At 41.2% G+C, this 15,172-nt stretch overlaps 2 protein-coding genes across 9 annotated transcripts in view; one reads left to right on the top strand and one right to left on the bottom strand.

Annotated features, from left to right (window-relative positions):
* The window catches only part of LOC129837707 (protein spire homolog 1-like), a 66,194-nt gene extending 56,898 nt beyond the window's left edge, over positions 1-9,296 (top strand). For all 7 annotated transcript variants that reach the window (XM_055904086.1, XM_055904087.1, XM_055904088.1 and 4 more), the window contains 4 exons: positions 5,588-5,725; positions 5,940-6,038; positions 6,163-6,602; positions 6,803-9,296. In XM_055904086.1, coding sequence (XP_055760061.1) covers positions 5,588-5,725; positions 5,940-6,038; positions 6,163-6,602; positions 6,803-7,064 — 939 coding nt within the window. In that variant the 3' untranslated portion in view covers positions 7,065-9,296. The remainder of the gene's footprint in view (positions 1-5,587; positions 5,726-5,939; positions 6,039-6,162; positions 6,603-6,802) is intronic.
* Positions 9,297-9,789: 493 nt separating this feature from the next.
* LOC129837709 (uncharacterized) lies at positions 9,790-13,792 on the bottom strand. Of its 2 annotated transcripts, none has more exons than XM_055904094.1 (4): positions 13,558-13,792; positions 12,822-13,091; positions 12,111-12,257; positions 9,790-11,845 (listed from the first exon to the last, which is right to left on the bottom strand). In XM_055904094.1, the coding sequence occupies exons 1-4, from the start codon at positions 13,595-13,597 to the stop codon at positions 11,646-11,648; spliced, it is 657 nt and encodes a 218-aa protein (XP_055760069.1). In that variant the 5' UTR covers positions 13,598-13,792; the 3' UTR covers positions 9,790-11,645. The 2 variants fall into 2 exon arrangements, with proteins under 2 accessions (XP_055760069.1, XP_055760070.1); XM_055904095.1 differs by having other exon boundaries at positions 12,822-13,027; positions 13,558-13,789.
* Positions 13,793-15,172: the final 1,380 nt, after the last annotated feature.

Raw genomic sequence — 15,172 nt, forward strand, 5'->3', positions numbered from 1 at the left:
CAAGCGAATTCTTGAATACTTACGTAAAAAATTCTAACTTATTTGATATATGGAGGATCTCTAACCCTACGGGTAGGGAATACTCCTTTTACTCTTATGTTCACAATGTTTATACTCGAATTGACTACTTTTTGGTTGATTCGAAATTACTCCCCTATACCTGTAATGTGAGGTATCATGATATTATCATCTCTGACCACAGTCCACTCACCTTCTCCCTGAGATTGGGTGACATTGTACCAAACGAGAGGGTCTGGAGGTTGAATCCTCAGCTCCTCACAGAACCAGGCTGCCAGGAGTAGGCAAAACCGAGGAAAATTGGTAGAACTGGAGGGACAAATTCACCTACTGGATAGGGAGAATGCTAGCCATCCATCTATGGGGAAACATAAAAAAAATTACCTCTTTAAAATTTGAATATAATCAGATTCTCTCAGCTAAAATTGCTAAATCTTTTCTCTATGCCAAGCAAAAATATTTTGAGTTTGGTGACAAACCACATAAATTACTCGCCAGACAACTTCGAAAGAATGTGAGTGACCGAATGATTCACAAAGTTAAATCTGCATCTGGGGAATTACTTTCTTCCCCCAAAGACATCAATGACAGATTCTGTCAGTTTTATGAGACTCTATACACATCTAAAGTGGATCCTAACCTCTTAATTATGCAAAACTTTTTGGAGGACTGTAATCTTCCTGCCCTGACCCAGGAAGATTCTAACTTCCTGAATAAGGAAATATCTCTTGAAGAAATTTGAGAAGCAATTATATCTCTAAAGAGTGGCAAGACCCCGGGCCCAGATGGATACCCTGGTGAATTCTATAAAACATTCAGCAACATGCTCTCTCCCTACCTGAACAAAATGTTGGTTCAGGCCAATGAGGATGGAGCTCTCCCATCTACTTTGGATGAGGTGTTCATTACAGTTATACATAAGAAGGGTAAAGGTCCGGAAGAGGTAGGGTCATACAGACCAATATCCCTCCTTAATACAGACCAAAAGATGTTAGCAAAAACACTGGCTAACAGGCTTAGCACTTTAGTGGGCAAATTGGTCCATTCGGACCAGACCGGCTTTATCCCTAACAGAAACTAATTCTTCAATCTCAGGTGCCTCTTCAACATTATGTGTTCTCAGAGGTTACCTAACGTGGACCTTGCCGTTATATCTCTTGACGCCGAAAAGGTCTTTGACCAAGTTGAGTGGTCCTATCTATTCAAGGTCCTACAGAAATGTAATATTGGAGATGGGTTCATAAATTGGATCCAGCTTTAATATAGGAACCCCTGTGCGAGAATACTCACTAACCAATCATTGTCACCCCGATTTAACCTTTACAGAGGGACAAGGCAGGGTATTGCGCTGTCGCCTATGCTCTTCGTCCTAATTATTGAACCTCTCGCTCAGGCGATCAGATCTCATGCAGCAATACATGGCTATAATACTAAAGATACTCTAAATAAGATTTCCCTATACGCACATGACATTCTCCTCTATGTAACAGAACCCCAAGCTAGTATTCCAGCTATTCTTGATGTGATTAATTTGTTTGGTACCTTCTCGGGATACAGAATAAATTGGAACAAGAGCGAATTAATGCCCATACAGTTGCGAAACACCTCTTGGCTAGAACATCTTCCAGTTATCTTCAGAAAAATGTACCTACCTAGGAATTGTAGTTACCAAACAATACTCCTCACTATTTAAAGAGAATTTCCCCTCTCTGATGCAAAAACTCAAGGCAAACATACAATTTTGGAGAACTCTCCCAATTTCTCTGCTCAAAAGAATTAATGCCATTAAAATGGTCTTCCTCCCACAACTGCTCTACCTATACCAGAACATCCCAGTATTCATACCTAAATCATTTCATAAACAACTGGACTCAATTATCAATCCATTCATCTGGGATTATAAAACACACAGGATAGGTCAAAAACACCTCTGTAAATCCAAGATGGAAGGAGGATTGTCTCTCCCAAATTCTATATTTTACTATTGGGCCGCTAACCTCCGCGCTGTTACGTTTTAGCTGGATGACGCACGTCCGTCACCCACCTGGCTTAGTATGGAGCGTGAGGATTGCCACCCCTTCTCTATTGGCGCTGTGATTTTGTCGCCTGTCAATCTGGAGATGTCACTTTATCGTAACAATCCTATTATACATAGCACATTCCGAATCTGGAAGCAAACTAAAGTCCACTTTGAGCTTCGACCAATATCATTCATGCTCGCTGTTGCCAGGTATCCCTCCTTTGCCCTCTCTAACCTTGATAACACATTTGAGTGATGGGGAGAGTTAGGGATAAGTACCATAGGGGATTTATATATAGAAGGGACCTTTGCTTCCTTTGAGCTGCTGAGGGAAACTTATAATCTTCCCAGAAGTAACTTTTTCAGATACCTACAAATCAGAGACTGTTAGAAAACACCTCGGAACATTTGGGAACGCTAAGCCTTCCATGTTTGACGGATGCATAAAAACATCCCCCACCTCAGACAAACTGATATCTCATCTATATGATGCTTTTCAATCTGTTAGCACACCTTCTACAGATGCCATTAAGGCAAAATGGGAGGAAGAACTAGGGACTGACATTTCTGTGGCAGGCTGGGAAGATAGCTTGGAGTATATCCACACATGCTCCGTTAACTCCAGACATCGTCTCATACAATTCAAGGTATTACACAGATTACACTATTCCAAAACTAAACTGCATAGGATATTTCCTGATACATCCCCTATGTGTGATACATGTCAGGCTGCGCAGGGTACACCACTCCACTGCTTTGCCCTATGCTCTAGCTTGTATGGTTATTGGTGTGGAATTTTTAGGATCCTCTCTGAAGTTCTGGAGACTTCAATAGACCCAGACCCGCTTCTGATAATCCTGGGAGTGTCTGATTCCGTAAACCGATTAACCAACCCCCCAAAACAACTCATCTCTTACAGTCTCATTTCGGCAAAAAAATTTTTTTTGTTGTTTTGGAAAAGGAGGGAAGCGCCCACTACCAAATTAGGGCTCAGCGAATTGGCAAACACTGTACACTTAGAAAGAATTAGATATATTCTGAACAATAAATGATCAACATTTGGGGGGGGGGGGGGGGGTGACATCTAATCTCTTTCTTTCTACCTGTCCTTGTTCTGTATGTCTTGTTTTATACCCAGAACTCTGGGTCTTGTTGTTTCTGTCTGCTCTTTTATGTTTAGATAAGAATTGTATACTTGTCTTTTATACCTATACACCATTCTTGTGTGTGTTCAATAAAAAGTATTTGAACAGAGTTTCTCATAATAAGCTGCAGACCACATTACCTACAGAGAGTGTTTTCATCTATATTCTTTGTAGCTGTTTACATACCACCACAGTCAGAGGCTGGAACTATGATAGCATTGAATGAGCTGTATTCCGCCTTAAGCAAACAAATAAACACTCACCCAGAGGCGGCGCTCCTAGTAGCCGGGGACTTTAATGCAGGGAGACTTAAATCAGTTTTAACAAGTTTCTATCAGCATGTTAAATGTGCAACCAGAGGGAAAAGAACTCTGGACCACCTATACTCCACACACAGCGATGCATACAAAGCTCTCCCTCCCCCTCCATTTGGCAAATCTGACCATAATTCCATCCTCCTGATTCCTGCTTACAAGCTAAATTAAAGCAGGAAGCACCAGTGACTAGATCAATAAAAAAGTGGTCAGATGAAGCAGATGCTAAGCTACAGGACTGTTTTGCTAGCACAGATTGGAATAGGTTCCCAGGATTCCTCCAATGGCATTGAGGAGTACACCACATCTGTCAAGTGCATCGATGAGGTCGTCCCCACAGTGACCGTACGTACATACCCCAACCAGAATCCCTGGATTATAGGCAGCATCCGCACTGAGCTAAAGGCTAGAGCTGCCGCTTTCATGGAGCGGGACTTTAACCCGGAAGCGTATAAGAAATCCCGCTATGCCCTCTGACGAACCATCAAACAGGCAAAGCGTCAATACAGGACTAAGATCAAGTTGTACTACACCGGCTTTGATGCTCATCGGATGTGGCAGGGCCTGCAAAGCATTACAGACTACAAAGGGAAGCACAGCCGAGAGCTGCCCGGTGACACGAGCCTACCGGACGAGCTAAACTTCTTCTATTTGAGGCAAATAATACAGAAACATGCATGAGAGCACCAGCTGTACCGGAAGACTGTGTGATCACGCTCTCTGCAGCCAATGTGAGTAAGACCTTTAGACGGTTTAACATTCACAAGTCCAGACGGATTACCAGGACGTGTGCAGTGAGCATGCACTGACCAAATAGCAAGTGTCTTCACTGACATTTTCAACCTCTCCCTGTCCGAGTCTGTAATACCAACATGTTTTAAGCAGACCACCATAGTGCCTGTGCCCAAAAACACTAAGGTAACCTGCCTAAATGTGAAGCGGGCACAACAAAACCTTTTCCCCCTCAGGAGACTGAAAAGACTTGGCATGGGTCCTCAGATCCTCAAAAGGTTCTACAGCTGCACCATCGAGAGCATCCTGACTGGTTGCATCACTGCCTGGTATGGCAACTGCTCAGCCATATCAGGCAGTGATGCAACCAGTCAGGATGCTCTTGATGGTGCAGCTGTAGAACCATTTGAGGATCTGAGGACACATGCCAGAGAGTAGTGCGAACGGCCCAGTACAACACTGGGGCCAAGCTTCCTGCCATCCAGGACCTATATACCAGGTGGTGTCAGAGGAAGGCCTTAAGAATTGTCAAAGACTCCAGCCACCCTAGTCATAGACTGTTTTCTCTGCTACCACACGGCAAGCGACACCGGAGCGCCAAGTCTAGGTCCAAGAGGCTTCTAAACAGCTTCTACCACCAAGCCATAAGACTCCTGAATATCTAGTCAAATGGCTACCCAGACAATCCGCATTGCCCCCCCCCCCTCTCCACACCACTGCCACTCTCTGATGTCATCTATTCATAGTCACTTTAATTAACTCTACCTACATGTACATACTACCTTAACTAACCGGTGCCCCCGCACATTGACTCTGTACTGGCACCCCCTGTAAATAATGATATTACATTTTTTACTGCTGCTCTTTAATTACTTGTTACTTTTATCTCTTATTCCTATCCGTATTTTTTTTAAATTGCACTGTTGGTTAGGTGCTCGTAAGTAAGCATTTCACTGTAAGGTCTACACCTGTTGTATTCAGCGCATGTGATTAATAAAATTTGATTTGATTTCTGGAATTTTCTGGAATATTGACATTATTTGTCATCACTCAAGTTGTTTACTCATTCCTTGCCCTTTGTGCTTTGTTTGTCCCCTCGTCTTGCCAAGTGAACAATGGAGACTTTTTTTGCCCAAACTAGTCTGAACCCAGACAGAGTGCACCGAGAGGTGCTGGTGTGTGTGGACTGAATGGTAACAAGGGCAGTTAGTGCGGTTGTCATAGTAACCCGACCGGTACTGTGTGTGTGTGTGTGTGTCTGTGTGTCTGTGTGTCTGTGTGTGTGTGTGTGTGTGTGTGTGTGTGTGTGTGTGTGTGTGTGTGTGTGTGTGTGTGTGTGTGTGTGTGTGTGTTTTCAGGAGGAGTTCTGTTTCCCGGTAGAGTGCTTGTCCCTGACGGTGGAAGAGGTAATGCACATCAGACAGGTGCTGGTCAAAGCAGACCTGGAGAAGTTCCAACAATACAAGGATGTGTACAACGCTATGAAGAAGGGAAAGGTCCGTTTACCGCTGGTCATTTTCACCCAGCTGAAGTACAAGTCTCTCGGACTAAACATCACAGTACCTATTGTTGGGAAAAATCATCTTACACGTTCCTTTCAAAATATTTGCAGTCACTGGATTTGATCACACACTGCTTTTTGAATGATTTGATTGCTTTTGTCTTAAACTTTTAAACTTAAACCTGATCTGAATTAATTATTTGTTACAGCTTTGCTTCTGTTGCCGATCCAAAAGGTTTTCCTTGTTCACCTGGTCCTACACCTGCCAGTTCTGCAAAAGGCCTGTGTGTTCACAGTGCTGTCAAAAAGTATGTCATATCTATTCTCTCACACTGATAGAAAGTCAGCCCATAATATTGACAGTCCCATACTGTACCTCCAGTGTCTTTATGAGTGTGTTCATACTCTGCTCTATGTCTGTCTCTCTGTCAGATGAGGCTGCCCTCCAAGCCCTATGCCAACCTGCCCATATATTCCCTGGGATCTACCACCACTCTATCGAGGGACCGGGTAGCAGCCCTGGGGAAAGCTGCCAGTATAGCTGGTCCATCAGCCACCCCAACAGCAGCAGCAATTTCAGCAGGAAAAGGAAAAGCAACAGTTAAAGCAGCAGCCTCAGCAGCAGCAGCAGGACCAAGCAGAGCAGCAGCAGCCTCAGCAGCAGCAGCAGGACCAAGCAGAGCAGCAGCAGCCTCAGCAGCAGCAGCAGGACCAAGCAGAGCAGCAGCAGCCTCAGCAGCAGCAGCAGGACCAAGCAGAGCAGCAGCAGCCTCAGCAGCAGCAGCAGGACCAAGCAGAAAAGCAGCAGCCCCCAAGCCTGAGAAACCCTCTACCAGCCACCACCGCCTCAGCCTTCAGAAGACCATGTCCAAGTAGGCATCCCTCTACCTCTTCTCAAGATCATAACGCTTTTTTAATTGTGCCCCTGTTTTAGATTTACAAGACTTATTCTCAATTGAAGTTATGTTCTATTTTAAGAGCAACTGTAGCCGACTGAGCCCAGTGAGGGACAGGGATGGAACCTCCTCTGTTACACAACTTAGTGTTAACCTCTCCTCCCTCCCTCTCTCAGGTTGTCTAAGCACGGTAGTCTGGAGAAGTCCCAGTCCCGTGACGAGGTGGAGCTCCCAGCGGAGCTGACGGAGGACTGGAGCACCATGGAAGTGTGCGTGGACTGCAAGAAGTTCATCCACGACATCATCTCCTCCAGCAAGCACAGCCTCTCCCTGGCCACCAAGCGGGCGCGCTTAAAACGCAAGACCCAGTCCTTCTACATGTCGTCCCCCAAGGGAGCTGATTACCGACCCTCGGAAAGAACAATCAACGAGATCTAGACTCTCCCCTCGTCCTTGTCTACCTTTTCCACTGTCTTCTAGCTACTTCCAGAACTTATGGCACAATACAGAACTCTGACTGACTGGGTTTTGATCTGGATGACCGTGCTGCGATCCGGCCTATACCAGTAGACGTGTCTAGTTTAGTCTGTCTGTCGATGCTGTCAGAGCAGGCTGTGGACCTTTACTTTTCCTTAGAGGAATGTGGACTGTGTAGTCAGTGCTTGTTGCTATGTTCTCTGATTGTCGCATACAGTACCAGTACTTTCAGACAAAAGGATACTAGTCCATTTTTATACAATATTTTGTTCAGTAATGTAAATGTTCCCATAATGTTCTGCCATAGAGAGGTGGTTAAGGACACTGAATGATCAAATGTAAAGTATGAGGTAGTGTAAAGATTCAAAGTGGTATGGCCTCAGTCACCCCCTATACTGGCACAATTGGTGGAATGTGGTTGGAGCTACTCGCCCACAGAAAAATCAATTAGCACAAGGCAAAATGACGCTCCATATTTGAATTCCTCAGGCTGTAGAATTCTACTATAAGAGAGTAGGTGTGATGCTGACAACACAAGTCCCATACTGAGAGCTGTGAACAACTTGAAGTGGAGACAATATGAGACAAAAGCAACAAACGATTGGATGATGACTTAAAAATATATGGAACTGTAGATGTTTTTTTTTTACAAGTTATAATTTTCTATGGTATGGTATACATGTGTACATATGGTTCGGCTTAGAGTCAGGTGGTTTGTGATGAAAAGTTGCCTCCCCCTTTTTACTCTTCTTGACATGTTCAGGTTGTTTTTAGCTGACGGTACAATAATGAGTTATGGTCATTGATGTTCTCTGGGTTCTGAGTGGTCTTGATGAAGCATCATTTTTACCATAAAGAATAACAGGTAAACAAACAGCGTGTCACTTTGCTCAAAGTTGGATCATACCCATGAAGGTAGCCCAAACCTCTCACCTGTCTCTCCGTAGGCGTAGAGTCTACAGGAATGTCAGGTGTCAGCTTTAGTGCCAAAAGGATTCCCTTCTGTCTAAACCATAATATAAAACCCAAATAAGTATTTTTTTCTGATGTAAATATTCATTGACCTTGCTATAGATAGCCATCGCAGCCCCCGATTAGAGCATGCTTCTCCAAAAGACGTCAGACTACTGAATATACTAACCATAGAAATAGAATGGTTAGTATGTTGCCAACTACCATTGTTGCATATTATTATGGGGTATTAGAATCCCATTGTTTTAACCTTTGTCATCTTCAACTTAGACCCATGCCAGGAAGTAAAAGCAGGATGTGTACCCTTCATTCTGTGCTGTGATGTTTTGTTGAGTCAACTCAACTGACATTTCAAAAAATATGTTGCATTGCATGAGCCACATCAGTTAACATCATTTGAATGAACAGTCTTCATTACCATGGTAATCCAGCATCAGTTGATAAAACATTCCAAATAACCATGGAAATTATTGCATTGCAATACTATGGAGCCATTGTGAAAGTACATATGAGTTTACTCGTCAAATTTCCAGGGTTAGAGCTTCCAACCCTGTTCTATTCATTCTATTTCTATTAACGGTTATGACATGATGAAGGAACAATATTAACACAGTATCTGTCACTGGTAGTTGAACACACGTGATATCATTGAGCAGGTACAGTAATTGTGCTAGATAATCATAACAAAAGCAGACACAAACAGTAGGAATCACTTTTTGTCAATATTTTATATAGCCTGTGCCCCCAACAATCATCTAGTCTGTTACAGTAACAAGTATGCGCCCCCAGAAATATATTCATATTTTGGGAAAGAAATCTATACCTGTTATGTTGATTTTAGTTATTGATGTAAGTTTGACATGGCTTTTTCTTTGGTTTTGAATGGAATATTTCATATTGTGCAGATAAACACCCATATTCAATAACAGTACATGAAATGATCTCAAATTGTCTTTCTTTGCTTTACAATAGTTATGGTATGATTTAACATTCTTAAAACCACCCTCTGTTTTATTGTATAGGCAGCAAAGTATGGTATTACACGCTACTCTCATGTTCAACTCAAAGCCTCAAAATAATGCATTCATGAATTTGTATATCAGTTGTGTGTGACTGTGGTGTGTCTTAACCATACAGTTTGTCTCTAAACCAGAAGCAGAAGCATATTTCAGGAGCCAGGAATCAGGATGTATGTATATTAAAATGTCTATTACAAATCAAGTCTTGTTCCTTATATTTCTGCCTTAAATACACTGCCTTCTTCTCTCATCATTAACATATTATTGTTGTGACAGATTGAATCCACAGTGACTCAGCATACTGTATGGCAATATTATTTATAGTAATGTTCGTCCATAGAGCAGGTCTGTGTTTCCTTGACAACTTACTTCACGACTAAAATCATTTAGATTTGGGGCTATTAACTTAGTCTAGATCCAAACTAAATTGCTCCGTTTGGTAAAGTGAAACAGAACTATTCAGTTAGGATCCAGGCTACTATTAACTAGCTTAGAGATTGTTTCTCACAAAACAAGTCATTGCAGGACAAAATATGGACTACAATAAGTAGAGGTGTGGTACATAAAAGAAAGCCCAAAATGTGACAGCAACATGCATGTACTGCTGTGTAGCTTGTATCTTTAATCTGTTCAAACCTTCCAGATGTAACTCCCTCCCAGAGAGTTCAAGAAATGATGACAAAGAATAATAAAAATGTAATGCAATACCTTTATAATGTTGTATGGATATTTCATGAGGTGACATGCCAGCTTTTCAAGCAAAATATTATATTGACAAACAAAATTATTGAGAAAAAATATTGTTCATTGACAGATAAAACAATAACAATTTCTGTACCTTATAATAAACTTTTTCTTTCTATAGAAATAACCTTTTTCAACAAATGTTGATAACTTAGTAGAACAGTGAATATGTACAGTATCATTTTCAGTAAAGATAAGTCAGTATGCCCTAACACATTCATTCAAATGAATACATTAAGAATACATTCAAAGTAAAACAGCACCTTTTCATTTGTTACAGCAGTAAATACTTAAAATAAATAAAATGCACTTTATCAGTAGCAGTGGTCAGTGCGGTCATTATACATTGGGTTCACAGAACGTAATGTAGGTACCGTATGATTCAATACTTATTCCATAAGTCTACGGACCAAAAATATGGTTCATTCTCTGATTATGTGGGTTAAGTTATAATATTCAAACAATACACTGCAATTTACAATACATATACATTCCCCAGAAATCAAGTTCATCGACACAGCAAGGAACACAATGTAGCCAATGGCCATACATTTTGTCCCCATATCACTTATGGGGATTGAGAGCCACGGTCGACCGTGGTGCAGTAGCTTGCTCAAGAGCACAACAGCAGGAGATGGCATCTAGGATAGAAGAGCCATATATGTATGGAGACTGATGCAGTGCCACACAACTAGTTTAGGCATTAAAGTTTAGGCATTAACTCCACATTTTAATTATTATTATTTTTATCCCCTTTTCTCCCCAATTTTCGTGGTATCCAATCGCTAGTAATTACTATCTTGTCTCATCGCTACAACTCCCGTACGGGCTCGGGAGAGACGAAGGTCGAAAGTCATGCGTCCTCCGAAGCACAACCCAACCAAGCCGCACTGCTTCTTTAACACAGCGCGCCTCCAACCCGGAAGCCAGCCGCACCAATGTGTCGGAGGAAACACCGTGCACCTGGCCCCCTTGGCTAGCACGCACTGCGCCCAGCCCGCCACAGGAGTCGCTGGAGCGCGATGAGACAAGGAAATCCCTACCGGCCAAACCCTCCCTTACCCGGACGACGCTAGGCCAATTGCGCGTCGCCCCACGGACCTCCCGGTCGCGGCCGGCTGCGACAGAGCCTGGGGGCGAACCTAGAGACTCTGGTGGCGCAGGTAGCACTGCGATGCAGTGCTCTAGACCACTGCGCCAGTGGTCTAGAGCGGCCCCCTAACTCGGGAGGCCCCCTAACTCCACATTTTTAAGGTTAGGGTTAAGTTTAGGCATTACCTCCAAACTTTTAAGGTTAGAGTTAAGTGTAGGCTCTAGACCACTGCGCCACCCGGGAGGCCCCCTAACTCCACATTTTTAAGGTTAGGGTTAAGTTTAGGCATTACCTCCAAACTTTTAAGTTTAGAGTTAAGTGTAGGCTTTAACTCTGAAATCTTAAGGTTAGGCATTAACTCTGAATGGTTAAGGTAAGTGTTAAGGTTTGGCATAGGCTTAAAACAAAAAACAACTTTCTATCACCTGATTCGAACATGTAACGTTTGGCTTCAGAGGCAGGTAGCCTAGCAGTTAAGAACATTGGGCCAGTAACTGAAAGGTCACTGGTTTGAATCTCTGAGACGACTAGGTGAAAAATCTGCCGATGTGCCCTTCATCAAGGCACTTAACACTAATTGCTCCTGTAAGTCATTCTGGATAAAAGAGTCTGCTAAATGACTTAAATGGAAACTAGTTGGTGGTGTATGAGGGGAGTTTCCCCAACACAATGTAAACCACTTTGAGCATCTGGAAAAGCACTACACAAATTCAATCAGTTACTTTTATTAATGAGTTCTTCTTCTTCCCCTTCTTCCTCTTCCGGTGTGTCTTCAGCCTGCAGGTTGTTGTTGTCCCCGATGATGACATATTGCAGTTGGGACCCATAGACCTGGACACTCCTCTGGAGCTCTGGATCTGGACAGGCCTGTACTGCTCTCTGGTGGTCACTGGTGGTGTTGCTTCCCATTGTCTCTGTAATAGGGACATGAATGGAATGCAGTATAGTACATGAAAGTTATGAATCTAATGGCTTCTTTGAACTCAGTAAAGAAAGGTAAAGGGAAGGGAAAATGTAAATTCTTAAGGTCCGAGCGCCAATGGAGCAGGCCAAAAAGAGAAGTGAATAATTATAATAAAAATATATACATATGCGCTTGCTTGTATCTGTGAATGTGCTTGAATCGTGTAACACACAATTTTAAATATATGAAATGATGAGAATTTGACTGTAACTTACCATGCCTAGCATCCTCTGAACCCATGCTCTGAGGTTGTTGTATACACGTTGTCACACCTTGAAAGTTACCATCTCCAATGATGCAGTTACTCAAATTGGAATGGCTGATGTTGATGACGTAAGTTGGGGCAGTGTTGGTCCTCCTCTCTGTTGTTTGGGGTGTGAGAAAAAAGGGAAGAGGTTGAAAAATGGGAAATAGTCTGTTGTTGACAACAGTATCCCGGTGATTCCCGTTGCGTCATGATGATGACATACTGTAAATACCTCTATGAGCTTTAGTTTTGAACACGTGGATAAAACATTTAGATTTGAGCCTACACTTTATCTTAAAAAAAAAAAGATTTTACATGAGGAATGGAACATTCTTGGGTCTCACCTGCATCGGACACCAAATGGTGCTAGGTTTCCAGTGCTTTCAAAAGTTAAAGTGGGGTAGAATTTGGCTTACCATATAACATACTACAAAGAAAACGTGCTGCAATATAGGCCAAGTTAGCCTACCTCTCCAAATGTCACACAACATTATCTTTTTTACATTTTTTTATTTAACCTTTATTTAATTTAGAATCACAAAATCACCGTAATGCCTAGACTATGCATAACCATATTTAAATGTTGATGAGAACTACACGAAAACTATACACATGTAGGACAAAGTAATTTACTTGCAATTAATCAAATGAAAAAATGTACACTTTTGAAGAGACTTACCTGGGAGGCCGGTGACTCTTTCGAACTGTGGTGGGCACTGGCAACACTTTTCTAGTGAGTCGAAAAAGAGCAGACACGCATCGCGACCCTTCTTCAGGATCATCTGCAGCAGTTTGGCAGCCTTCTCCATGTCTGTTCTCTGGGACCAGATCACCTGGCTCTCATACTCTGTGATGGTCCGGGAGCTCAACAAGTACACGCACAGCCTTTCCACCGCACAACATGACATAGATTTGCTAAGAGCGTGTAAATGAAGTTGCAAGCTCCTTTCTTGGATGAAAGACCATGCAAAAATAACATAAATATTTCAGTGTTGTTATAACATGATAATAATATGGCATTTACTTAATTAAAGAAAATATGATGGAAAGATGAAAGAAGTGTAGTGTAGGCTAATGCAAAAATATCATTTTCACACCGACCCTGTTATTCTCATTGGTTATTCCCCATCTAAACCACTTTCTTACTGTAAACATAACATCATTTCGTGCCTGCCTGCCCTACATTCCTAACAAACGCATTTCCATTACATTTTAGATCTTAACATTAACACCAAACTGTATAGTTTATAGTGTAGGCCTAATACAGAGTTGTCTTGTTTTTCATCAATTGCTTCCATACTTATCATAGGTCTATCACTTTTTGTTTAGATTAGACCCATTGTAATCTTGGTTAACGCAGATCTAAAATTGTAAACTGTCAATCCACGAAAAATTTGAAGAAAGTGATTTCTTACCAGGTAAAATCTCGCGTTTTTCGTTACATTGTAACATCATTGTTAATTTGACAGAACGATATAGGCTACATTAAAACAGTGCATCCATCACTTTGTGTGTATCATTTCGAATGAGAAGTGGGCTGCAATCGGTTGTCGGTCATTTTTATAGGCTGCGGTAGCAAAACTTTAAATAAATCAAAGTCCTTAATGCTGGGGGCATGCGCAGACTGTTTTTTGGAGTTTCCACTCGCTTCCCCCCCCATAATAAATTCACCAACTGCGCTTGTATTGTCAAGAAGAACATAATAACACATTACAAGAATTGCAGCAAACTGGCCATGATATAAAGTATTGTTAACGTTATAAATGCATTTGAATTATTCGAATCTTATAGGATAGCTGGAGTATCCTATGCTTAAACCAATAATTGCAAAAGCCATTTGAGCAGCACTGAAGGTTTATCACCACAGTACATTTGGTTTCAGTTTGTATATTGGTTTGATATTCAGAGTTTTCTCGTCAATACCTCTTATATAGAAGGTCCTAGGATGATTCAGGTGATATATCTAGAATCAGATGAGGATAAGGATCAATGTACAGGTCCCCCCCCCATTAATTTCCATTGGAAAAAAAGTTACTTTATGTTGGTTTCAATAGGGGAATATTCTGCAATCGCTGCTGAGGGACCATCTTAAAAGTGCAATCAGCTGTACCTGGTGTTTACAGAAACGTTAAAAAAAATATTAAATCATCTAAAGATCTTAAACCAACTGTTAAACCAACTGTTTACTCAATAATTACATTTTAAAATTGTATCTTGTTTATTTTTTATGGATTTTGTGTAAAAATGTGAGCTCAAAAAACATAAATAGGTCTATGATCTTTCTCACTCATATGCAACCTACTGTAGCCTACTTGCATGACCTAGAGAGCTAAAATCACTTGTGGCAAAGTCACTATTGCCTCTAATCCATGATGCACCCATTAGAATTCACATTTTAAAGTTCCCTGATTTATAAATTAATATTTCATAATTATCCTTTTTAATGGCTTCCGCTCCACATGTGAAAGAGATCTACAGACAAGTACAGTGTGTTCCCTGACCTATATTATCAAAGTGAATTACTTTTTACAGCTGTGGTTATTAATTCATGTACAGATCTAATTTTCAATAGCTTCCAGTCCAAATGACATACACATTGCCATTTTATATTGCATTAATTTTAATAGGAATATTTCCTGTGATAAGTCTAATTTTCAATAGATTGATTTAATTGTATTTTTTTTGTCAACGATATACACAAAATACTATGTAATGTCAAAGTGGAAGATAAATTCTAACATTTGAAAAAAAAAATGTTTAAATACATATCATTGGTGTACTAAGGAGGAGGGTTTTAGATGTATAGTACCGTCAAAAGTTTGGACACACCTACTCATTCCAGTGTTATTCTTTATTTTTATATTGTAGAATAGTGGACATCAAAAGTATAAAATAACACATATGGAATCATGTAGTATCCAAAAAAGTGTTAAACAAATCCAAATATATTTTATATTTGAGATTCTTCAAAGTAGCCACCCTTTGCCTTGATGACAGCTTTGCACACTCTTGGCATTCTCTCAACCAGCT

Source organism: Salvelinus fontinalis, chromosome 38, assembly GCF_029448725.1.
Source record: "Salvelinus fontinalis isolate EN_2023a chromosome 38, ASM2944872v1, whole genome shotgun sequence".
Classification (NCBI taxonomy): Eukaryota; Metazoa; Chordata; class Actinopteri; order Salmoniformes; family Salmonidae; genus Salvelinus; species Salvelinus fontinalis.